The following is a 27,283-nucleotide window of genomic DNA, read 5'->3' as shown; positions in this document are numbered from 1 at the left end:
AAAATCCCAAGCTTTCGATGACTACCTCCGTCATATTCGTCAGGGGTAAAACTGACTGTCGTGGACCGGTGAGGCTTCCGCTTTTATAAGCAGTGGACGGCTTCTCATTGGCTGGATGACGTCACGGTGGTGGCCTCTATGTCCATAGATTTTGTTTACGCGCTTTATCCAGCGTTGCATGCAGCGCCATCCATCACAACACGTTGCCTGGTCGGACGAGTCCCTTTTCAGATTCCATCTACCGGATGGACGTGTACCGGTATGGAGACAACCTTAATGAATCCATGGACCCTGCATGTCAACGGGGGACTGTTCAAGCTGGTGGAGGCTCCGTAATGGTGTGGGGCGTGTGCAATTGAAGTGGTACGGGAACCATAATACGTCTAGATAAGACTCAGACAGGTGACACGTACGAAAGCATCCTGTCTGATTACCTGCATCCATTCATGTCCATTGTGCATTCCGACGGACTTCGGCAATTCCAGCAGGACAGTGCGATACCCCACACGTCCAGAAGTGGTACAGAGTGGCTCCACGAACACACTTCCGAGTTTAAACACTTCCGCTGGCCAACAAGCTCCCCAGACGTGAACATTATCGAGTATTTCTGGGATGCCTTGCAACGTGCTGTTCACAAGAGATCTCCATCCTCTTGTACTCTTACGGATCTATGGACAGCCCTGCAGAATTCATGATGTCAGTTCCCTCCAGTACTTCTTCAGACATTAGTCGAATCCATGCCACGTCCTGTTGCGGCACTTCTGCGTGCTGGCGGGGGCTCCACACGATATTAGGCAGGTTTACTAGTTTCTTTGGCTCTTCTGTGTACATAATATATAAATTGTGTGTGTTTCAGGCTTAAAGACTTTGTAATTAAGTATCTAAGAAGCCGACCTTACCTAGGGTATTGGACTGGTCACAGGTGCTGGATACTGAACGTTCCATCAGATGTGGTGGACGGCTGCGAATACAGAATAAGCAGTCCCGGACGAAGGCAAAACAATAGCAAATCCACGTTACATCTGTGTCGTAGCAAGAAAGCGCCAGTGGTGCGGCTGAAATTTATATTCTGGAACTAACCCTTCCAGTCTCAAAATTCGGGAGTTACTCAACCCCCACCTGATTCCAGGTACAATCTCATGGAGCATTTTGATGATCACAGAATTACCCCAGGCGGTCAATCCACCGCCAGTGTTATTGACGTAACTTGTCTTTTGGATTCCAGGCGGCCCAGGTTAAAATACAGTGTGATTCAACAGAGGGTCGGAGTCATCTGGCCAACTTAAAAACAAAACAAATACTTGTTTTGCAACACTTAACATACACTTTTGCGATCAAGAAAACTTCATAAACTGGGAGATACATTAAGCGAACAGAAGATTCAAATTGTAACACTTCCGGAAACACGAATGACGGACAATAACACCATTGATTTCGGCAGTTATCGTCTTTTTAAAAGGAAAACAGATAAAAGAATACTTAGTAATACACCACATGTAGGTGTTGTTCTTGCAGTCTCCAAAAATACTTTAAATTAAATAACGGACGTAAAACCCATTAATCATAGACTAACGACAATTTCTCTTAAACGCGCTAATAAAGCATACATTTTAAGGCCCATATGTCAGTTAATGAGGATAACCGTAACAAACATAAAGTTAATGAAGCTTGGGAAATGTTAGAGAGCATCATCTCGAAAATTTCCTCAAACCATGTTAAAATTTTAAAGGGTGATATTAATGCTGCATTAGGCAAAGAGAGAAAAAAAAAGAAAAACAGTGGGTGGATTTCCTGCGCATAAATGACAAATCAGAATGGCCAAGGACTTGTTCAAACGGGCAAAAAATTTAACCTTAAAATCATGTCAACACATTTTAAAAAGGACTTCCCTAAACAAAAAGCTTGGCGGGCACCCAATACATTTACTGGGGAATTTAAAATCGGCCATTTAAAAATTTAATACCCTGACTAAGAAATTGTGATTCTGACCATTATTTAACGCGAATAAAAGTAAAACTTCAACTTCAAAAAATCTTCGAAACAAAAAATGTTATCCCAAAATTTGACACTACTAAAATAACCCAACTCTAACAAGCCATTTTGACAAAAAACAATCCAACAGTTGGTAAAGCCTAAACGAAAAGTTTATCAAAATAGTACAAAATTTAATTATGCTTTGGAAAAAAAACCTTGCTAGAACGGGGATTGTGAAACAGCTGGCATGAGACATTCAAAAATTGGAATAGTAACAAAACTGCATACGTACATCACCTTTCTAACTGTAAGAAAAGAAACTACGAAAATGGCCAGCTTTTAGAAATCAAAAAGACTTCCAAAAGAAAACGGCAAGCAACTTTCATAGAACATTCAAAACAATACTAACCGGTTACCAACCTCAAAGTCTTTGCTTCAAAAATGAAAATGCTAGTTTGGCTGTTAACAACCAGTAGTTGCTAATTATTTTGAAAGACTATTGAACTGCCCATAACCAGCAAACAAATTCCAACCATAGCAACCTAATAATGCCAACACTAACTCTAAAGAACCTGACGAAATCGAAATAACGAAACAAATTAAGAGACTTAAAAGTAATAAAGCATTCGGAGAAGACGGTATAATTTCAGAACAACTAAGATCAGCTGGCTCTAACGCTATGAGAGAGATCAATCAACTAATAGGACACATCTGCCAACTGAGAAAATGCCTGAGGACTTGAAAACTGCCGTAATTCATCCATTGCATAAAAAAGGGAAAGAGGAATCTCTCTTCTCCCGGTCGCATACAAAATTATCTCGCAGTGTTTACTTGATCGAGCCCAAGAACATAAAATTGGTGAATACCAAACAGGATTTAGACCAAATAGATCCTGTCCAGAACTAATTCATAATTTAAAACTGATCCGTAGGCACCAAAGGATGTCTAGTAACAATATTGTGTGTACATTTGTGGATTTTAGAAAGGCCTACGACTCAATTGATCGTGAATCTCTTTCTCAAATTTTAAAGGAACAAGCGCTAGATAATAAAACTCTGACGGTGATTAAGGCAATGTTGACCAACTTTAACTCTACAGTTAAATTCTTGGGGAAATTTCTGAACTCTTTGATACAAAGACTGGTGTTAGATAGGCAGATGGACTCTCCCTATTATTGTTTAACTGTGTTTTGGAAAAGATAATTAATTTTAAAGAATAGCGAGAGCAAAAGTCCTGTCAAAATGTTGATCACTCAATCAAGTTACTTAGAAATAATATTAAATTGCCTCGCCTTTGCAGATGAATTGGCAATTTTAACTAAGGATTTTACTAAAGCTAAAAAACAAATTGAAATTCCTAAAGAAGTTGCGGAAAAAAACAAGACTACAAATATCATTCGAAAACACGGGATATGTTACGTGCAACAAACAAGCACCAAAGTTTTCGATCATGAAACATGGAAAAATAAAAAGGGTTTCTCAGTTTAAATACTTCGGTAAAATCCTATAAGAAACCGGAGTGGAAAAAGCTGCAAACGAATTTCACTGTCAAAAAAGGACAACTGCATTCAGATTAACACAAAATTACTTTCAAAAATCAGTACACTTATGCATTACAGCACTGTAATGAAACCTGAATGTTTTTATGGAGTAGAAACTTTAATTTTAAATAGAAAGAAGGATATTGAAGAAAGTCAAGGAAAGAAAGAAAGATCATTAGGAAAATATTCGGCCCCAAAATTACTGATGGAGAAACCTGTAGGCTGAGAAGTAATAAGAAATAGGAGAATACACAGACATACATCGTGACGTGAAAATGAAGACTTAAATTTTATGACGAGGATCCTGAAGTAGCCGGTATAACTCCGGCAAACGTTGTAGATAGAAAAACAATCAGACGAAAGATTGGTGATGCGAAACTTGGTCAGAGGGAAATTAGAAAACTGACTGGAACACCGTGGTGTGATGGAAGAAAGAGACTTCGTTCCGGAAGGGTGAAACAAATTTGGACACAAAGGAAGGCCAACCATCAAAAGCGACATTGACTGACTGTACCTCGCATGGTCCTATTGTAAAAATTTGAAGTAAATCGGTCAAAAACTTTCAGAGATCTCTGGGAATATTTATTTATACATTATGTATATATTAAAAAGGTATATAAAAACACGAGTGTAATCGAATGCAATATTGTGTCAAAATTTCGAAACAATCTGTAGAAAACTTTCGGAGTTTCAATAATTTGAACAAGCGAACATTGACATGTTATGTGAATTTCCCCTATCATTTTTACATATACATGGTGTCCAAAAATTCAGTGCCCAAACTAACAGGGGTGATAAAGGAGACAAAAACAAATATATTTCCTATAGGAACCATGTGTCGGAAACTTATATTGTGTGAGCACTGAGCATGCGTAGATAATACACGAACGGAGCAGATAAGTCGTTGTCTAACGTTGTTACACCAAATGTTAGCCTGAGATACGTGGGACCAATGACTATCCGCCTCGTCTTCGACCCTCCAATATGCTCTGGACACCCTTGTTTTCCTGAAGTTCTTAATTTTAAAGATGAGGGTCAGTTTACTCGGGAAGGCATTTAAAACAATCACAATTCGCATGTATAGTCGAATAAAAAGCCACTTACTACAGTTGTGAGAGTTCATCAGAGACGTTTTGCAGTAAAATGTAGGCCGGTGTCTTGGGTGACTACGTATGTGGGCCTTAAATGTTGCCTGCTCGACGCAGGTGGCCATTGTACAGAGTGTTCTCAGAAGTTAGCCTGGCGACGTTATTGTAGAGGGTATCCATAGATATCAGGAGGAGGATGTTGTTTCAGCAAGCTGGGGCCCAGTGCACTTCGCAGAAATAGTTCGAGCTATAATAACCGTACTTTCGGCAGTTGGTGGATCCGCCGAGGACCTGTAAACTGGCCTGTAAGATTCCCGAACTTCATCCCATTAGACTTCTTTCTCAGGGAATACATGAAAGCCGATCTGTATTTTGCCCCTGTTTACTCGGATGCGGAATTTGGTTGCAAGAATTCTTATAGCAGCCACACAAATGTAGAAAACGCAAAGCATTTTCCAGCGACACAGAACTCCCTGCAATGTAGATACCGGCTTTGAGCTGCAGCTAATGGTGCTCATTTTGAACATTTATTGTGATGTAATAGTGATCAGAACAGTAATGCAATGGAAAACATTTAACACCGTTTGATTCTCAGTGACACAGTAACCTCCTGACTCAACTCCAACATATGCGTTTTCGACACATCGTTGCTTTACGAAATATATTGTTGTCACGGTCATCATCCCTGTTAATTTGGGCACTGAATTTTTGAGCTCCCTGTGTGTTATATATAGTGTGTGTCGTTCCAACAAACAGACGTGACCTTATCGACAGTGTACAGAGAGAGGGATTACTCATCATGATATCATAATGGTGACAATACGTAATAAATTCATAAAGTAGACTAGGAAAGTATTTATGCTGGAAGGAACAGCATAAACAGATGAGAGCATTTTACCTGGACAGTGAATGGACGTCATTTTGTACGATTATGATGGACGTAGAAGAGTTAGGGGCAAGATACTGTAAATCGTGTGCTGCGAAGTATGCTCCGAGTAAGTGTATTAAGGATGGAAAAGACCCACCGTGGTTCAGTAATAAAACTTGGAAAATCATGAGGAAGCAGTGATTGTTGCACTCTCGGGTCAGAAGAGAAAATAGAAATATCGACAGGCAGAAGTTAGCAGAAATTCGTTCGTCAATAAAAGGATCGCTGCACGAAGCATACAAGTACTTCCACCGTCATACTTTAGCAAAGGATCTTGCTGAGAACGAGAGAAATTCTGCTACTATGTAAATCACTAATCGGGTCGGAGGCTTCCATCCAGTCACTCGTCGACCAGTCTGTTGTGGCAACGAAATTTGAAGTTTTAAATTTCGCATATAAGAAGTCATTCACTCCCACATGGAGTACATAGGAATCGGCATACCTGGCACTGTAAAGGAGCGGAAAGAATTGAAAACAAATGTGTACAGGTCCGGACGGAATCCCATTTCGGGATTACATAGTGTACTGTGCAGCATTGACCCCACAAATCGCTCGCCCAGTGCGAAGTCCCAAGCGACTAGAAAAAAGTGCAGGGAACTCCTGTATATAAAAAGGTAAAGGAACAGACTCTCAAAATTACAGACCCGTATCCTCAACATCTGTATTCTGCAGCAGTCTTGAACATAAGTTCGAGTGTAATAAATTTCCTTCAGGCAGAAAGGCTTAGCCTGCAGATCGTCACGGACTTAAGAAGGCATCGCTCGTGCTAAACTCAACTTGCAACGCCGCGGTACGAAATGTTCGTTCTTTTCAAACCATCTTATCAGCTGTGTTTGCCTGCATTATTCACTGTCACAGTGTTGACCTTTGACTTGTTTTGTTGGGCGTGTACAGCATGTTCACTCTGATCTCTTCGCTTTGGTTGCGATACTCGAGCTCGCGGGTCGTGAGAGTTCACATGCAATTTGTGAAGAGATTTTTGTTCTCCAGCACAATCTCTACGTAAGACAGTAAACGACACATCATGTTTCGATAATAAACAGTCTGTGCAAAATTGTAGACTACTGACGATTAAACCGTGCATGCGGGGGGTGCCTCCAAACCTGATTAAAGTTCATCCTTATATTGTTGCTTGCAACCGACCCTAGTCGTACAAGAAATTATTCTGCGCAAAGGACGAATAGAAAGAACGAAAAGTCTAGAAACACTCCCACAATTTCTTTTTCCGTTTGGCAGCGTACTGGGTGGACGAACTATTTCCTTTCTGTTTGTTTTTGAATATGTATTTGAACTAACTTTGCCACCATAACGTGTTTAATTTTGGGATAAGTTTCGTTACTTTCTACCTCAGTCCAGCACGCATTGGCGGCACGTTAAGATTCGCGAGATTTCTGTTGTCGCGCGTATGTTATTACCCCTCATTCTCCTTTTCATTGTAAGATTAAGACACATAACAGAAAGTGTACTTCACAAGCCAAGACCAAGGAAACTTAATTTTCGTCTACTGTGCTCTTCGAAAATAAAACACACACGCATATATAGTTTGTTGACGTGATGAGGGCATGTGTCAATGTCATGAAATGAATGGAGACTAATATGGAGACAAATAATCTGCACCCGAGTACCACTGAGCTCGCTGGCTTTCATTTCACACCATTCAGCAACAAGTGAAGCAAGAACAACAGTGACGGCAGAGCTGGCACGACGTAGCTCCGAAGTTATTTTCTCATCTTTTGATGCATTCCCCTTTGGTCACTCATACTGTGCTGTTAATCAAAACCGAAAATATCTGTGTAGTACAGACAGTTTTGCAGTAGGTATCCAGAACTTCGTTTACTAATCAGGCAGTGTGCACACGTAACACGAAGTGATTTGGGGAGCTGAAGTATTTGCAGATTGAGTCCAGGAATAGTTCAGCTATTTTCTTAGCAAAGCGGATCGTTGCGGATGGCGCAACGGGTAAGACAAGTGACCAATAACTAGGAGCAGTGAATGTCGAACATCTGCACTGACACCCAATTCTAGGACTTCTGCTGGTTTCTCAAACTCCTGAGAACAAGAAATTGGCTGGCGAGATCCACCCCGTCCGTTCTGCATCGTAGAGCTTTGGTAACGTCTCCGGTGTCTTCCATTTTGACGCGGGTTTAGACATACTATCCTACCTTCGTAGCACGCGGCATAGCTACTTACTTAACATCGTGTACAGCAATTTGTGGTGTACCAGGTACCGAGCACTATTATGGCAACGTCGGAAATAGCGTTAAAACTCTCGTGCAGCCTTACGCCCGACTTTTGTGTGGTCGTCGGCCCAGGCCTTCGCTCAGATTGTGTGCTTTTCGCTATGATAAGGCTTGTCCGCTGGCGCCCCGAGACCGGAGGTCAGCCGGCGGACAAATATTGGCGTCTGAAGTACACCGCCAGTTGTTTTGTTCTCGAAGCCTTGCGACGTCCTCTCCTCCCCTCCCCTCCACGCTGCTTCCATCCCCCTGTCCAACCCTCCCCTCACTTTAATTTTTCCTACACAACATTTAATTTTCAAGCTACGGTTTCAGAGTTTTATCGTAAGGAAGTAGTAAGTCACTGTAAGCACGTTCCCATTTATCAGTATGGGCTTAACAGCTTCTGTAAACTCTCTAATGGCTCAGTCATCTGGGTTTAACGAAAGGAGCTGATAGTTACAAGGCTGGCAGACTTTTAAGAAGAAAGGATATTACGGAGACTAGGTACTGGCGGAATTGAGTAAGTTGTGAGGACGGGCCGTGAACCGTGCTTGGGTAGCTCAGTCTGTAGAGCACTTGCCCGCGAAAGACAAAGGTTCAGAGCTCGAGTCTCAGTACGGCACACAGTTTTAATCTGCCAGGAAGTTTCACATCCTCTTTTTTAATTCTAGAGCCTACAGTTGCTTGACTATAAGATTCCTAAAATAGGATTTTATTGCCCTTACGGTGTTTGGCAAGACTAGAGATTACTGAGAATTTGTTTTTCTTCATAAAGCACGCTTTTGGTAATAGTTCTGACTTTCGTAAATCCTGGTAATACACGTACTAAATTTACTAGCGGATAATGATCGTGTGGGAAAAACATAAAAATTATTTTAAAATCATTTTGTATTGTGCCCTGAAATGAAAGTCCCTTATTTTTCTTTTCTTTAATCACTTGGCACTTGCACAGCTTACGGCAAAAAGGTTAGTTACGTCTGAGTTGCCGATGGAAGGAAACGAAAGACGTGTTACGTAAAGTAATGTAAAAGGTTTCACCGAAACTCACGACGGGACTCGAACGCGTGACTCCCTTGCTTTCTGGCAAGTAGCCTTAGAGAGCAAGCAAGCCTCATCAGATCCACGAAATACGAGTGGAGAGCGTGTATATACTCCTACAGTGTTCGTTTATAATGAACATATGAAGCAAAACTATTACTGGTAATACAGAACAATACACTGCGTAGGTTATCTGTGGTGCTGTGCACGTGTGGCTGTTTTGAAAGCTGATTTCTGAGTGAAACTGATGTAACTGTTACATAACAGCCGTAGTAAGGATTGCTTCATCAGACATTGTATACAATCTTGGTTTCCGTTAGTTCCATATTTGATATCGTTACTTCGTTGCGTCGTTAGGTCACGAGTCTACTTGACTTTGGCACTTTCACCAAACCGTCCCATAACATTGATCAGATTCATTAAATAGTACCCACATAATACACAATTCATGTGAAATTTTATAGCTTTTGGAACCTACGAAGATTGCGTAAAAAGTTCTGCCGCGGATGGTCATTGATGAAGTAACGAAATCTTCTGAATCATCTCAGGTCTTAAGTCAGCAACTGTCATCATAGCCTACTTCATGTAACAATGTTCGTATTTGACCTGAACTGATACGTTCCAGTTGCTAAAGTCATTGGGACGTGAATTAGCGTCATTGATCTGTTGTCCAGGATCTGTGAAATAAGAGAAGTACAAACAGAAATTCAGAAAGGATTGTCACTTTACCAGTGGATGAAAGACTGGAAAATTCAAAAAATTGTTGCTTGGATGCTTGGAAGCAGTTTATTACTTACATAAAATAATCAAGTAAGCAAGGCTTGTCCCATAGTAATAGAACCTGTCAAGAAAAGCAAAGAAACTTTGTGATATTTGTTCTGGTGCACGGAGGAACGACAGAATACTGCGTGTCGCACGCAGTCTCACTTGCACTTTAGATTACGATTTATAAATGAGGCGGAAAGTTCTCTGCGTGGTACAGAGAGAGCCTATATGTTGATGCTTTTTTTTAAAAATGTCTGTGCATATTGCACAAGCGTCAACAAAATATATGTTATAGTATTCGGAAAGTTTTGTTTATATTTCGTGCGATTGGATAAACTGGTACGCTGTGACGTCGCACAAGTAACTGTTTTGTATCGTTTATTGCCAACTGAAAATTGGAGGTTAAAAAATCTTTTCATTTCCTTCGAGAAAAACAATGATATGTTGTTCGACGGTCGGCATTATGGACGTGTGAAATAGTAGACGCAGTAGATACCGTACATAAAAATAAAGATTACAATAAATTTTGAGAGTTAACTACGACGAAGTTTTGCATTCAACTAAAACGGTGTCAGATTTGCACAAACGTGAATCGCATCCAAAAATAAATTCCCAGCGATGTTTGGACTCTGTTCTAAAAGAATCAATGTGACTTTAGTCACCGATATTTTGCTGTGGGTGAGAGTTACCTGAAATGGCAGTCAAATTAGCGGGCGAAACCGGTGGCCGTGCACCAGAAAAGTAGAGGAGTTGAAAATGTTATGTTTGTTTTCTAGGACGCATGAAGTGTTTGGTTTTAATTACGGTATCAGGTGCTAATCAGTTCTCACGGACTAACTAAAATAAAGACCTTGATAAGAAAACATATTTCTTTAAGACCATGCATCTGGCAAAAAAGATTTACGTCTACAGAAACTTCTATTAGGAAAACGTTTTGTCTCCAAGTAGTAAAGATAGGATATTCTGCAGACGTTGCAGAATAGCGGTGCAGGAATGGAATCTATATATTAGACGAAAAGTACGTCGATCTGAAGCGGATACTGTACCTTGAAAAAAGTGCATTTTTTCATCTAAAGTAAGTGCTTAACAAAGTCTGAAAATTATTACTTGCCTTCGTAAAGCAGAGAGACTGTCTGCTGAAGAAATTATTCATTCGTCTTGACCGTAGTCAACAACTGAGCAATGATTGGGCTTGATATGTAGTAGTTTTTAACTTCTTTTTCGTGTACGTGTTCTACGGTTCTGACACGGACGCATATGACGTTAGTTATTTTTGTCCCGTAAAGCAAAGCAAAAAAACTGGGTAAAGAATCTTTAGTGAGAAACTGTAATTTCTTGTAGACGGTTGTGTTTGTCTGGAACCGAGCGACCGCTACGATCGCAGGTTCGAATCCTGCCTCGGGCATGGATGTGTGTGATGTCCTTAGTTTAGTTAGGTTTAATTGGTTCTAAGTTCTAGGCAACTGATGACCTCAGAAGCTAAGTCGCATAGTGCTCAGAGCCAATAGACGGTTGTGTTTACAACACAATCTAGGTACTTCTGTAATTTACGTGTACTGTACGCGATCCTTTTCAAACATTGGTGGCATTTTGTTGGAAGAAAACGTTGGTTTCCTCTTGACCTGTTAAATATGTGAAATGACATTTTTAATGAGCCTGCAATTCATAGGGAGTTGTACCGTAACATAAATAATTAAGTCCCCTACCTGCTGCTTTCTAGCAGCTGTATGAACCCTCACGGAGAATTTTCAGTAATTATTACTCACCTGAATGACTAGTTTGGCGCTGCCGCCGTCGCTGTCGCCGCCGCCGCCGCCGACGACGACGACACTTCGAACATCATGTTCATTGTCTGCAGACGTGGGCTGTGAAAAGATTTTTAGTTGCACACAGTCATGTACGCAAGTGCAACCAACAGCTCTTCATTTAACGTTACTTTATCGCATACTGTAAAAGCGTAATTTTGCAGATGTTCCTGAAAAATTCTTGGAGTGGAAAGAAAAAATTGCAGCGTTGCAGAGTGTTAATATCTTAATGGTTAATCGTTTTGTGTATCCTACTTCCTGCTGTTGTGACGTAGACAGAAATGAGTGCTTTCTGGTCTTAAACCTGTCAGATGACAGTTGTTAAACAAATAAGAAAATTTTCGTGTAACAGTAGCCACACAGTCCACTGTTGCCGCCAATGAGATCGGGTTGTAGCGAGCGGACTCAACCTCTGACCACGTGGACTTGGTTTATTGGCGTTATTAATAGAGTGGCATTGGCCCTAGATGACGCGGGCTCCTGAAATCCTGTGGCTTTACGTCACGCCGTGGTGGTGGCGTAGGCGCTTGTAAGCAGGTCGGAGAGTAGACTTCCGTGAAGACTGCATTTGATGAATCTGTCTGGAACTGTGATGTTCACTGCCTGAATAGGTGCATGTTTACGTTCCAGGTCCCATGACAGCTTTGATATATTTACACTGTTAGATTGTTGTGCGCGTGAGAAACATCCGGAATAAAACTTTGTTAACGCTACTCAAAATTTTTAAAAGGCTAGGTATTTCCTGAAGAATGAAGGCACGATTCTTCTATTTCAGGAAGTAGAAAAATTATGCTCCTGTTAACTGCTCTTAACAAATTTCAGTGGCTGTCATCTGATGGCGGATTGAGTAACTAGATACATAGTACTGTTACAGAGATATGAGTTCCTGTTGCACGAACATGCGATCAGGTGCTTATGCGCATTAACATAGAACTTCGGTGTGAAGTTCGAGTTACAGAATCACACCTATGTCGTAACACCATATAAAGAAGAATCATGTGGCATAAGCAATAATTTAATTTATTACCTTCTGAAAAGCAGAAGAGGAAGCAGTATGAAAGCATGAGTCAAAAGCACAACAGAGCTGGAAAATTGGAAAAATGTTCTTCAATATTCAATGCACAGACATACTTCTTCCTATAATATGCTAAAGGGAAACACCAAATTAACGGGGCACAGATTTGAGTCTTAACGTTTCTTTTCTTACCAATCGGTGAAAACTTCAAACTGATATAATAGAGCATCAACACTGTTAATTTTTTGCTGTACCTTGTTGAAAGTGTAAAAATGTAAGCGGTAACGGCACAGAGAGCACGCTTCCATACATAAGAACAGTGACATACTATAGATCACTGGAAAGAATGGTGCGCCTGAAAAATCTCTGTACTTTAAATATAATTTTATGTCCTGGCCTTCCTTACTCTGAATAGTGAGCTAAGGTATTCACTGTGTATTGCTTTATCAATGTATCGTTTCACTTCAGCAGACATTGCCGTAATTCTGCGTTCTATTCCCATGACTGCTGTTTCTAAATATTTTTAGGGAATGTAAAGTGAGACTCGATGATCGGAATTGTGTCCTTTTCTGTTTAAATGAAAGTCAGCAATGGTTAATTAGCTAACCGACTTCTTTCTGTTAAAGACTTCGTTTGTTGTTTAATGTTTGTTTCAAAAAAGAAATACCTCCTAATAGATATCTTTCTTCATGCCGACACACATTTATTTGAGGTTTCAACTTTTTCCCAATCGAATAAATTTGAGACACACACACACACACACACACACACACACACACACACAGAGAGAGAGAGAGAGAGAGAGAGAGAGAGAGAGAGAGAGAGAGAGTAGAAAAGGGGGGGGGGGTTAACAGTAACGGGGTACCACTACTATTTTATTGGTTGCATAGTAAAATTGAAATGTGAGCATCGTAACTATACGGTATTTTATACCGTCTAAAAGGAGAAAAATGCTGAAGGAAGATTAATGATTAGCCTCCTTCCGCCGTGTACACTGCCGAAGCTGCGGGACAAGACAAATGATTTGAGTTACTCTTAATGTGTTCCCTACATCAAAATAAGAAAAGTAAATTATAATAGTCGCCGAATATTGCGTGTGAAATCCTCGCGTTTTCTATGGGCAGAACAGCGGAAGTCTTGAGGAATCTTCCTAGCCGCATTACCGGAGAATTGTCTCTAAATGACGGCGGTATCGTTGTAGGCTTGACATTTTTCTTTAGAGGCAGGTTTTTGACTGAATAAAATAAGAGTAATAGTTACAAATAACGGGTAAAACCCCAGTTCAGAGAGGAGGAAGAATTGTTTACATATCACTAAATTACTATTCCATTATCTGACTACAACAATGCCGTTGCTTTCACCTACTTACTACAGCAACAGTGGTGGTGGTGATTTATTTATTTATCGTATGGCATTACAGACGCATAAGAAAAAACAGACAAATCACTAATATAACAAACGTTAATAATTGCAAACAAACATTACTAATAAAGTCCGCAGCTCGTGGTCGTGCGGTAGCGTTCTCGCTTCCCGCGCCCGGTTTCGATTCCCGGCGGGGTCAGGGATTTTCTCTGCCTCGTGATGACTGGGTGTTGTGTGATGTCCTTAGGTTAGTTAGGTTTAAGTAGTTCTAAGTTCTAGGGGACTGATGACCATAGCTGTTAAGTCCCATAGTGCTCAGAGCCAGCCATTATTAATAAAGGATTACAAACAAACATATTCTGGAACACTCTTCAACAATGTGGCTGATGGTCTGATTTTCTCCGCAATCACACTGAGAGGATGGTATTTTACCCCATTTATACAGGGAGTAAGCACGTCTGCCATGACGAGTTCAAATCCTATTTAGAGTGGACCACGTTTTGCGTGGTAGGGCAAAACCAGGTGGCTTTTGTGTGATGCAAGGCATGTTATGATTTTGCCATGCGTTCCATTTTTCAGACCATGCGTTTGTGATACTGAAACCTTGTTGTACACAGGTCCTTGCTGTTCTTGTTGGCGGGTTCCTAGATCGAAGCCTATTAGTGTTTGCAGCCTCAGTGTCTTGGTGGATTGGCATGCTTCGATTTCCCATGTTGTTTTTGTATTCACATACAAGGGCGTCAGTACTTCGCATGTGTGGCGGCGGGATGTGGCTTAATATTTGGAGCCATTGCGTTGAAGTGGGTTTAATTACTCCAGAAATCATCCTTAGAGTGTTATGCAACTGGACATCCACCTTTTTTATATGTGGACTGTTTAGTCAGATCGGAGCAAAGTATTCGGCGGCCGAGAATACAATTGCTAAAGCAGAGTTGCGGAGAGTGGAGGCCGTTGCTCCCCTGGTAGTACCACAGAGCTTTTGAATAGTGTTGTTTCTTGTCTTTAATTTTTCAGCAGTCTTTGTTAGGTGCTCTCTAAAAGATAGTGTCTGTTCTGTCCAGCGTCATGCCCAAGTACTTCGGAGTTTCATTGTGCCTGAGGACGATGTTTTCAAATCGAATGTTGAGTTCCTTTCCAGCGAGTTTGTTGTTGAGATGGATGCAGCTAACCTCTGTTTTGGAAGCATTTGGTTGAAGTCTCCACATACGGAAGTATTTGCCCATTATCTTCAGGTCTTTCGTTAGGATGTCCTTAGATGCTTCAATTGCGCTACATTTTGTAGCGAGGGCCCAATCGTCAGCATTCTCGAACTTTTTGATTGTGTTTCTGGCAGGTCTGCTATATAGAGGCTAAACAGCAATGGTGCAAGCACTGATCCTTGTGGTAAGCCATTCTTCAGTTTTTTGATGGAGCTGTAGTCGCTGCCCATACTTTATTTGGGACACCCTATCATTGAGCATGCCGCCTATTAAACGTGCTATAGATTTGCAAGGAATTACTCAGAGAATTTTGTACATTATGACTTATCTCCACACAGTGTCGTAAGCTTCTGAGAGGTCAATAAAGGCCACTGATGTTTTCAATTTTTTCTGCAATCCCGCCTCAAGGTAAGTAGTGAGTGACAACACCTGGTCAGTACAACTTCTTCCTGGCCTAAAGCCTGCCTGTTCAACTGGGATCGACCTGAACAATTCTGGGCTAATTCTGTTATATATAAGCCTCTCCAATAATTTGTAAATTATAGACAGCAGGACAATTGGTCTGTAGCATTTTGGGTTGTCAGCTGGCTTCCCAGGCTTTAGAATAACTATTACCTTAGAGCGTTTGAGTTCTTGTGGGATGTTGCCAGTTTGCATGATGTTTGCAAAAAATCGAGCCAGCCATACTTTTGTATACTTACCACAGTTTATTATGAATTCAGGATGAAGTCGTCGAAATCTGGTTTGACATCTTTCAGAGCTTTTTCTGTGTCTTCACTAGAGAAAGGGCGAGTGTGTTCAGTTTCTGTGGCTTTTCTTTTTTCTTCTTCTTCTTTTTTTTTTTAAAGATTTTAAGTTCTCGCTTCACTTGCATTGTATGTGTTTTATCCTTTGGTGTCCTAGACGTGTTAACTAGATGTGCAGCTATGGCATTTGGTCTTACTGTCGCTTTTTGTCATTGTGCTGGTGGGCCGCTCCTTAGTTTTCTCAGCAGTGACCATGCTTGCCTGCTAGGTGTTTGGAAATTGAGGCTTTCTGCAGTTTCTGTCCACTTTTGTCTTCTGGCAGCATCCAAGCTGTGAAGCAGTTCATCCGCTATTTCCTGATCTCCGGATTCAAGGAAGCTCTGGTATAGTTCTCCGCTGGTTTGGGACCGTCAAGGGATGTATTCTTTGCGGTACCCCTTTGGTATGTGCTTCTTGGCTGTGCTTATCATGGCACCAACAAATCTTTGGTAATTTTTGCTAGTAGGTGGTATCCATCCTAAACATTTGTCCAGATCTGTGGAGAACCCATTCTGATTGGCTTTTTTAAAAATCTGTTGTGGGCGAGGAATAGAGGTAATTAGGGGAATTCGAGTTCCTACCTCTATTATGATTGGACGGTTTTGACTGTGCGGAAAGTCGGGCAGAACTCTACGCAAGGCCATGAGAGGTTGGTCCTTGTTGCTGGATGAGACGAAACACAGAACAGGATTGTATTCCTGTCTCCAGGCAGCTGATCTAAACGTAAATCGATCCTTAGCATTGAATACATGGTATAAGTATTCGTCTTCTGCCCATTTTGCTAATGCTTCTCCATTTGCATCATTGTCTTTATACTTACACTGCACATGATGACTATTGAAATCCCCAACATATACAGCAGGATGTTGTTGAGTTTGAAGAATGTGGGCTGGCCAAGGTGTAGCAGGTGGCTTAGAAATATTGGAGACGGTAATGCTTCCGATTTTTGTGACAACATTATGAATGTCTTCATTGGTGGATGTAGAAATTGGGAAAGCGTTTTCAATATTTTGTTTGACATATGTGGCTACTCCATAAGACCTATGATATGTCGCTCCCAACACTCATAGCCTGGTATTTTGCCCTTTTATTTAGTTGTTACACTGTATCACTATGGGTTTCCTGTATAGCAACCAAGTCAATGTTGTCATTTTTTAATAGTTTCGATAGAAACTGGCACTTGGCACAGCTTATGCCTTCTATGTTTATGTGACAAATTCGAACCACAGGTCCGAGTTTCCTGGTCAGAGGGATCTGAGAAGTGCCGTTTGGTCTGTCTGGTGACATAACTCTTTCTCAAAGTGTCTTATAGTCAGGAGATCCTCAGATTATCTGACTGACAGTATGTGCTAGTTCATTTAGTGTTAGCCAGGGTGCACGTATAGTGTTATACTACGGACGCGAACTAGCTTTACCCCCTGGTGGTGATAAGAATACACGTTACTGGCAAGGAGGCAGATATACAGTCGACAGATAACCCCATAGCTATCAGATATACAGTCAACAGATAACCCTAAAGCATCTCTTTCGTTTTATGTTCTGTACCGAATGTACATATCCCTGTGAATAAGAAAGTGTCACATGGGTTGTAAAACTTCCGCCACAGTAATTCCAAATGTGTCATGAACAGTGCTTAGTGAAATTGTAAAAGTTTAAAAATTATTGCTGTAATTGTCTTAAAGGAACATTGATTTGAATATTTCAGAACATTAATTGCTTCATCTCGTAGACTGAGAACATTTATCCATATCAACTTCTTGAAAGAAAACAATCTTGCTGAACTAAGTCTTCCTTTCCCTGAGAGCTAGGTGGGGCATCCCCCTCCCCCCCCCCCCCCATTCTGTGTTCAGGAAGTTGTCTTGAAACCATGGGGCAAAAATATAATTCATCAGTTTGAAGGTATTGCAACATATGGATTATATGTGGGAGTCACTTAAGTGAGTGTGAATTTGTTTCTTTCTTGAAGATTAGATCTTGTATACCTTATTTCTGGAATTATTAAGTTACTTGAGAGAAATTTACAACTGGCAGAAGATTACTAAAATATTCAAAACAGGGTGCAGTAAAAATTCATTTAACTGGCTTATAGAAAACAGAATCACTTTTGCTCTACAATGCAGTATTCATACAGTAATACCTGTTGCATATGGTACCTGAAAAATACACCCTGTGTTTGTCTAAGAAAATGAAGTACAGGAGCACTTAACACGTTGCCAAAGTACATTTGTGCAGAGTATATACTGTTTATTATATTAATTATATCTATTTGTTTCAGGTATCTTTCGCTCATGTTCTTTCTTCATGGCAGCAAATGTACGGAAATCAGTAGCTGAAGGTCGTTCGGACTGTATACCAATTTTCTTGTCAGAAATTCCTAAGCTTTTCCATCAAAAGATTGTCAAACCTGATGTAGCACTTATTCAGGTAAGTTTGGAATTATGAATATTTTTGTCAGAAAATTAATGCTGTCATCTGTATCTCACTTTAATTGGGGAATTCCTAAATTTTTCACATTTTATTGTTATGTTCAGAGTCCAGATTTTTTCTGGATATTACCATACTTAAAGTAATGTGCACTGTTCTGTATTTACAGTCAGTTTCTTATTCTAATTTACCAGTACAGTCCAGTACCTATAAAAATTCTTACACTTGATTTGATAGTCATATGGTTGTGATTTACTAGCTATTGGTATGAAAATGCAGAAAACAATAGCCTAAACAAACATGCTTTTTTTTTTCAGTATGTCAATGGCTGATCACTTGCCGCTATGTTGTCCGATTTCAAATTTATACTCCCTCTGCAAGATGAACTCTGCTGCTCTACCTTGCATACTCTGTGGCAAGATATCTGATACTTCTACAAACTTTTGGGACAGGTTCTTTACACCTAAACAGAAAAAAGTTCATATAAACACATGTCCAAAAGTCCTTTGTTTTCTTAGTTATTAATGAAGGACGACATTAAACAGCTTCCCAAGTATGACCAAACTACTTCTATGCGCCCGTTTGATTCCTATTCTAGATGACATTATGTTGCCGGGAAGGCTTGTTAACATAAGAGATTCATCTGTCTTCAGTGTGTCCAATGTATATGTGTATTGCAGGTAGTGAGTTAACTGAAAGTGTTCCGTTAAAACATAGAAAGATATTAATTCACAAGTAGTCTGACATAATTTTTATGTACGTCCATGTGAATGATGACGGGCATGAGGCCGTTTTTCCAGAGCTATGACAACAGAGTCATCCAACTTTTGGTGCTGTGTATTGTTGCATTGCCAAGACAGGATCCGTAGCACCACGGACTATGGGTCGAGGAAGACCACATGTTGCTCACATGCCTGACTAGGATGTGTGCATTCTACAGGCTGTCGAAGAAGAGCCAGGTGGCCCAGGCATGTTTTACGTTTCCAAGTTCAACGCAGAGGATACTCCACAAACAGCTCACGTATCCATATAATCTTTAATGTTTACGGGGCCTTACACTTGACGATCACCCATCCTTGGAGAACTTCTGCGATGATCTGTTGCACAAACTGCCAATCCCTTGTTTCTCTGTTCAGTTTTGTTTACAGACATGGCAGTATTTGGAAGAAATTGAGTAACAGATTTTCACAGCCAACACTTCTGGGGCAATTTCAATCCTCAACCTGTAGTATAGGCCAGATGTCGGCATCAGTTTAAGATTAATGTGTGGGCTGGAATTGCAGGTGACTGTCTGGTAGGACCAGATGTTCTCAGAGCTCGTCTTGCATGTGCTGTCTACAGGGCATTTATTCGGAGTACCATCCAAGGTCTACTACAGGGTGTGCACCTGCAAATAAGAAGAAACATGTAGTTTATGCATGATGGAGCTGCAGAACATTTCAGTCTTTGCTGGAGATGCAATGGCTGGTATCCACCATGACGGATGGATAGGTAGAGTAGAAACAATTTCATGGCCTGCACTTTCCCCCAATCTCAGTTCTTTCGATTATCATCTCTGGGGGCATGTTAAACAATCTGTCTATGCAGCACATCTCTCAGATGCAAGAAACACTTTATAAACATTTCGTGGAAGCCTGTGGAACCATTCAAATCCATTGGGGAGTATTCCAGAGGGTGCGAAAGTCCATGACACAAAAAGTGTGCAGGCGTATTTAGAAGCAAGAGGAGGACAATTCCAACAGTTATTAAGTGTATGTGTTGATGATTTCCAATCACCTAAGTTGTAAACTTTCATTAGTAACTGAAGGATTTTCAGATGTAAAGTCTGTAAAAGTATATACCTACACTTATCTCCCTTTGATTTTATGACACTCATTGTTGTCATGTAAGTGTAAGTGTGAGTTGTTGTTGTTGTGGTCTTCAGTCCCGAGACTGGTTTGATGCAGCTCTCCGTGCTACTCTATCCTGTGCAAGCTTTTTCATCTCCCAGTACCTACTGCAACCCACATCCTTCTGTATCTGCTTAGTGTATTCATCTCTTGGTCTCCCTCTATGATTTTTACCCTCCACGCTGCCCTCCAATACTAAATTGGTGATCCCTTGATGCCTCAGAACATGTCCTACCAACCGATCCCTTCTTCTGGTCAAGTTGTGCCACAAACTTCTCTTCTCCCCAATCCTATTCAATAGTTCCTCATTAGTTATGTGATCTACCCATCTAATCTTCAGCATTCTTCTGTAGCACCACATTTCGAAAGCTTCTATTCTCTTCTTGTCCAAACTATTTATCGTCCATGTTTCACTTCCATACATGGCTACACTCCATACAAATACTTTCAGAAATGACTTCCTGACACTTAAATCAATACTGGATGTTAACAAATTTCTCTTCTTCAGAAACGCTTTCCTTGCCATTGCCAGCCTACATTTTATATCCTCTCTACTTCGACCATCATCAGTTATTTTGCTCCCCAAATAGCAAAACTCCTTTACTACTTTAAGTGCCTCATTTCCTAATCTAATTCCCTCAGCATCACCCGACTTAATTAGACTACATTCCATTATCCTTGTTTTGCTTTTGTTGATGTTCATCTTATATCCTCCTTTCAAGACACTGTCCATTCCGTTCAACTGCTCTTCCAAGTCCTTTGCTGTCTCTGACAGAATTACAATGTCATCGGCGAACCTCAAAGTTTTAATTTCTTCTCCATGAATTTTAATACCTACTCCGAATTTTTCTTTTGTTTCCTTTACTGCTTGCTCAATATACAGATTGAACAACATCGGGGAGAGGCTACAACCCTGTCTTACTCCCTTCCCAACCACTGCTTCCCTTTCATGTCCCTCGACTCTTATAACTGCCATCTGGTTTCTGTACAAATTGTAAATAGCCTTTCGCTCCCTGTATTTTACCCCTGCCACCTATAGAATTTGAAAGAGAGTATTCCAGTCAACATTGTCAAAAGCTTTCTCTAAGTCTACAAATGCTAGAAACGTAGGTTTGCCTTTCCTTAATCTTTCTTCTAAGATAAGTCGTAAGGTCAGTATTGCCTCACGTGTTCCAGTGTTTCTACGGAATCCAAACTGATCTTCCCCGAGGTTGGCTTCTACTAGTTTTTCCATTCGTCTGTAAAGAATTCGTGTTAGTATTTTGCAGCTGTGACTTATTAAGCTGATAGTTCGGTAATTTTCACATCTGTCAACACCTGCTTTCTTTGGGATTGGAATTATTATATTCTTCTTGAAGTCTGAGGGTATTTCGCCTGTTTCATACATCTTGCTCACCAGATGGTAGAGTTTTGTCAGGACTGGCTCTCCCACGGCCGTCAGTAGTTCCAATGGAATATTGTCTACTCCGGGGGCCTTGTTTCGACTCAGGTCTTTCAGTGCTCTGTCAAACTCTTCACGCAGTATCATATCTCCCATTTCATCTTCATCTACATCCTCTTCCATTTCCATAATATTGCCCTCAAGTACATCGCCCTTGTATAGACCCTCTATATACTCCTTCCACCTTTCTGCTTTCCCTTCTTTGCTTAGAACTGGGTTTCCATCTGAGCTCTTGATATTCATACAAGTTGTTCTCGTATCTCCAAAGGTCTCTTTAATTTTCCTGTAGGCGGCATCTATCTTACCCCTAGTGAGATAGGCCTCTACATCCTTACATTTGTCCTCTAGCCATCCCTGCTTAGCCATTTTGCACCTCCTGTCGATCTCATTTTTGAGACGTTTGTATTCCTTTTTGCCTGTTTCACTTACTGCATTTTTATATTTTCTCCTTTCATCAATTAAATTCAATATTTCTTCTGTTACCCAAGGATTTCTACTAGCCCTCGTCTTTTTACCTACTTGATCCTCTGCTGCCTTCACTACTTCATCCCTCAAAGCTACCCATTCTTCTTCTACTGTATTTATTTCCCCCATTCCTGTCAATTGCTCCCTTATGCTCTCCCTGAATCTCTGTACAACCTCTGGTTCTTTTAGTTTATCCAGGTCCCATCTCCTTAAATTCCCACCTTTTTGCAGTTTCTTCAGTTTTAATCTACAGGTCATAACCAATAGATTGTGGTCAGAGTCCACATCTGCCCCTGGAAATGTCTTACAATTTAAAACCTGGTTCCTAAATCTCCGTCTTACCATTATATAATCTATCTGAAACCTTTTAGTATCTCCAGGGTTCTTCCATGTATACAACCTTCTTTCATGATTCTTAAACCAAGTGTTAGTTATGATTATGTTGTGCTCTGTGCAAAATTCGACCAGGCGGCTTCCTCTTTCATTTCTGTCCCCCAATCCATATTCACCTACTATGTTTCCTTCTCTCCCTTTTCCTACACTCGAATTCCAGTCACCCATGACTATTAAATTTTCGTCTCCCTTCACAATCTGAATAATTTCTTTTATTTCATCATACATTTCTTCAATTTCTTCGTCATCTGCAGAGCTAGTTGGCATATAAACTTGTACTACTGTAGTAGGCGTGGGCTTCGTATCTATCTTGGCCACAACAATGCGTTCACTATGCTGTTTGTAGTAGCTTACCCGCATTCCTATTTTCCTATTCATTATTAAACCTACTCCTGCATTACCCCTATTTGATTTTGTGTTTATAACCCTGTAGTCACCTGACCAGAAGTCTTGTCCCTCCTGCCACCGAACTTCACTAATTCCCACTATATCTAACTTCAACCTATCCATTTCCCTTTTTAAATTTTCTAACCTACCTGCCCGATTAAGGGATCTGACATTCCACGCTCCGATCCGTAGAACACCAGTTTTCTTTCTCCTGATAACGACATCCTCTTGAGTAGTCCCCGCCCGGAGATTCGAATGGGGGACTATTTTACCTCCGGAATATTTTACCCAAGAGGACGCCATCATCATGTAATCATACAGTAAAGCTGCATGCCCTCGGGAAAAATTACGGCTGTAGTTTCCCCTTGCTTTCAGCCGTTCGCAGTACCAGCACAGCAAGGCCGTTTTGGTTATTGTTACAAGGCCAGATCAGTCAATCATCCAGACTGTTGCCCTTGTAACTACTGAAAAGGCTGCTGCCCCTCTTCAGGAACCACACGTTTGTCTGGCCTCTCAACAGATACCCCTCCGTTGTTGTTGCACCTACGGTACGGCTATCTGTATCGCTGAGGCACGCAAGCCTCCCCACCAACGGCAAGGTCCATGGTTCATGGGGGGGGGGGGGGGGGGGAGGTGTGAGTATGATGGCTAAATTTATCTGGTCAAAAAATTTCAGAGTGCAATCTCTCTAATCAAAATACTCCATAGAACCTGCGTAAGTCACCTACATACAGGTCACATTTGCAACTGATCAGTGCATCACAGAGTGTTAAAAATGCCACAGTTATTGATATTATCGATATGATGTATATTTCATAAAGATTTTCATTACATCTAATACAGTGCCATTTCTTACCTCCTAAATGCATGTATAAAGATACAAACTACTACTACTACAAATGAAGTGATACGCAACGGAATCTCACAAAAAGTGAACACCTTGACCTTTTGGTCCAGATGGCAAGTCAACTTGGGCATTAGCTTTCTTGTCATCAGTGATGTTTGTTAGTGCTTACCTGCTGTTGTAATCTCATATAGCATTCTTCATGTTGAGGTCCAGCTCAGACGAATTTTTATATTTAGGGTCACAACAATGTTTGTTAATGGCAGAGCACTGAAGTCCTGCTTTTTATAGTTGCAGGCCCATTGCTACACCCTTTCGTGCATTTTCAAGAAATGATTTTCAGTAAAGAGTCTTGAGTTGAATTTTTGTTATGAGAATCACGGCACCTCTTTCTAGCATGGTCATTTTAAACTGATGGAATCTTTTCGTAGGTATGAAAAGATTGGGTAGGTGGCAGCCTCTTCAGTTAGGATTTGGGTTTTGCCACAGTTTTGACATTGTTGGTACGGAAGATAGTCAGTGGTATCTGGGGTGATGTTTCTGCCATACCATGTCATAAGAAAACTTTTCCTGTGCTGCAAAAACTTCGTGTACTGTTATGTCCGGCTGTTTAAAGACACTGCGAAATCACACACTTTCGTCTCCCCTTGTCGAAAAGGGGTTAAGGTAGCATCATACCCACTTTCTGGATGAAGGAAAGGAATGCCCTGTGGATTTGAATTGGTACCATGTTGATGAGTATAAAATTCTGGAACAACAATCATCATACTATTTGGGAAAAATATGTTATTTTGAGAAGAGGATAATGCTGTCGGCAGTACTAGGATATCTAATTCTTCACCAATGATGGTGACACAGTCAAAGTAGCAAATTTGATACAGCAGTATTCACAATCACCAAATTGGCATCTTCTATTTTCTGCCTAACTATGATGCCCTTACTTCTATTTCAGTCATCAGCATTGAAATAAAGTTCCATTTGTTTGTGTCAGTGGATAAAAATCTTTCCTGCAACAGTGCAGTGGCTATTGTGATCAAGAAGATGAATTTTGTTGGTGAGTGCAGTAAAGCTCAATGTGTTGTGCTATTTACTGAGTTCGTAATGGATGTCATTAGGATGCCTGTCAAGAACTTCCATAACATTACAAGAGGAACGGCTCTTGCACATAGTCCACATAGATCTGGCACACTGACTCGGAGATGGCTATTGTAGTCATCATCCGTGCAACTTTCAGTAGAAGCATTTGATTGCATAAGTGAGCATACCAAGGTCCACATCTTCCTGTATTGGAGTGAATGCTGCATACAATGATTAGTTTGTGCCCTTGTGCCATCCTGATGAAGAGACCCTGGAAAGGTCTCAAGCCAAAATTACAAAAATTTTGCATGATAATCATCAGATTGCTTGGCAACGCACACCCATGGGAAGGGAATAAGAGGTTTGACTACAACTTTTGTGTTTGAAATTTTCAGTGTACATGAAACTGAAGCTAGAGTAACCATATTGCCACATTATTCTTTTGTTTGCACTTTACATCTTAAAAGTTCTCTCCCACCAGTTTCTTCCCTTAGTTGATGAGTTCCTCGAGCTCACCTGTATGTAACTGATTGTTCCAATTGCAGGTGACACTATCTCCTTATCAAGGAAAGGTGTTTTCATAACCACACACATAACTTCTCAGTTTGAAGATTATCACTGACTACACGGGAAGGCACCATATCTATATATTCTTGGATATACCTCTGTAACCATCCCTACTTGTCCAGTCTTTTTAGAGATTTAGCATAATCCAAAGTCCATTGAGATGACACAACATCCCATATGCTGCAGCCATGAATCATCCGTAATTCTTAACTGCCCCTATTGGGATATGTTCCAGGGCTGTTCCATTGTCATGTCTGATCAGATGCCTGATTAGAATTTTCAGTATGTTGCATAGTATGTCAGCCTTAGCTATAGACATGTGAAAGTCTTGAGAATCCGTTGTGTGCCTTGGGCTGATACTGTTCTGCTAGTGTAGATGTGCACTCCTAGCACAGTTGAAATGAGAGGGAATCATTTATTTGACACATTTGTCTTACAGGTTCCAATCCCCCATCCATTCAGCTTTATTGGACTTTCCTGTTAGTGTACTCAAGTGAAGTACTCAGTCTGTAGTGTAGCAATAAGATAACGATTTTAAATTTTCTTCAGTATTGCTGGGATTGAATGCTGCATCATCTGCCCTCAAAATGATGGATATGTCAGAAGAGTAGATAATCTGACCGAGTAGATGAGTTGTCTTTATCAAATTAAAGCAGCCAAAACAGTATGAGGGAGGATGTGTGCATGAACAGCCCTGCGGTATATATGGTCATACAATATCTTATCAAGAATTTTTTCGGTATAAATCCTGTAAAACAGTTCTTTCGGCCAGTTCCCAGCAATAATCATCTCTATCAAACCCATAAGACATCAACAGGTGGAGACACCATTCAATTACAACATGGCTTGGTTTTGGAAGTTAATCATTTGTTGACACATTACGAGCCATCCAGTACTATTGCTGATCAAAAGTAAACAACAATGCTAAGAAACATACAGATAATTCAGGTAAAAAACAGAATAGGAAGAGTTCTGCTGCTAGGTACCAGTCATAGGAGGGATGTGGGGCAGCAGTTACATGAAAAATAAAATGTTCAAACATGTAACAGAAACCTTAGAACAAATGTGTAAAAATGTACCTAAGCAGACCGGGTGTTGATTGTTGAGGGAACTGGAAACAGCCTTGCTAAAAACAGAAGTACCAAATTAAAGATGACCTGACCTGAATAGGAGTAGCTATTGAGCACATAAATGTGGGTTGTATGTAGGTTCTTTAGCGCCATGACAAGTGCTGGGTTGACTCTGCTGTTCAGTTTCAGTAATTGCTATAAGAAGGTGGAAATACCCTTTACATGACCCATCCCTGAGTAGGAGGGGTAAGGACAAGTTAGAACAACAATCACCAGGAAACTTGAGAGAGACAAAGGCAAATCACTGTGGTTATTGGTGTCAGGTGAGACGTCGACTTCAGGGTCAGATTCAGAATTCAGATGGAAAATAATAGGAAATGGAATTGACAAAGACTCCCAGTTCATCTTATAATAATAGAGTGAACACTGAAATCAGCGTTCTTCGTCACTGTGTTAGAGGGGTCAAAAGTAAAGTAAATGAGGTGTTACTTTGTCAGCAGTATCTGAGTAGACTGAAAGATACTGATATCACTTGCATTTGTCTGTCTTTACAGCAGATACCCACAGGGTTAGAAAATCATAATGTGTCATCTAACTAATTTGATGTGGCCTGCCACGAATTCCTCTCCTGTGCCAACCTCTTCATCTCAGAGTAGCACTTGCAGCCTATGTCATCAATTATTTGCTAGATTTATTTTGGTCTCTGACTTCTTCTGCAGTTTTTTTTCCCTCTACAGCTCCCTCTTGTACCTGATGTCTTAACAGATGTGCTACCATTCTGTCCCTTTTTCTTGTCAGTGTTTTACATGCATTCCTTTCCTTGTCTAGTCTGCAGAGAACCTCCTCAATCCTTACCTTATCATTCCACCTCATTTTCAACATTTTTCTGTGGCACCGCATCTCAAATGCTTGAATTCTCTTCTGTTAGTATCCCACTGTCCATGTCCCTCTGCCATACAATGCTGTGCTTCAAATGAATATTTTCAGAAATTTAATGCCCTTTTTGTC

The 27,283-nt window shown here is 40.6% G+C and overlaps 1 protein-coding gene across 1 annotated transcript in view; it reads left to right on the top strand.

Moving 5' to 3' along the window:
• LOC124789354 (4-hydroxybutyrate coenzyme A transferase) overlaps positions 1-27,283 on the top strand; it is a 134,845-nt gene that overhangs the window by 91,990 nt on the left and 15,572 nt on the right. Inside the window, exon 3 of the mRNA XM_047256681.1 lies at positions 17,994-18,142. Coding sequence (XP_047112637.1) covers positions 17,994-18,142 — 149 coding nt within the window. The remainder of the gene's footprint in view (positions 1-17,993; positions 18,143-27,283) is intronic.

The sequence above is a fragment of the Schistocerca piceifrons genome, chromosome 3 (assembly GCF_021461385.2).
Source record: "Schistocerca piceifrons isolate TAMUIC-IGC-003096 chromosome 3, iqSchPice1.1, whole genome shotgun sequence".
Taxonomy (NCBI): domain Eukaryota; kingdom Metazoa; phylum Arthropoda; class Insecta; order Orthoptera; family Acrididae; genus Schistocerca; species Schistocerca piceifrons.
This window is presented reverse-complemented; position numbering and strand designations above follow the sequence as displayed.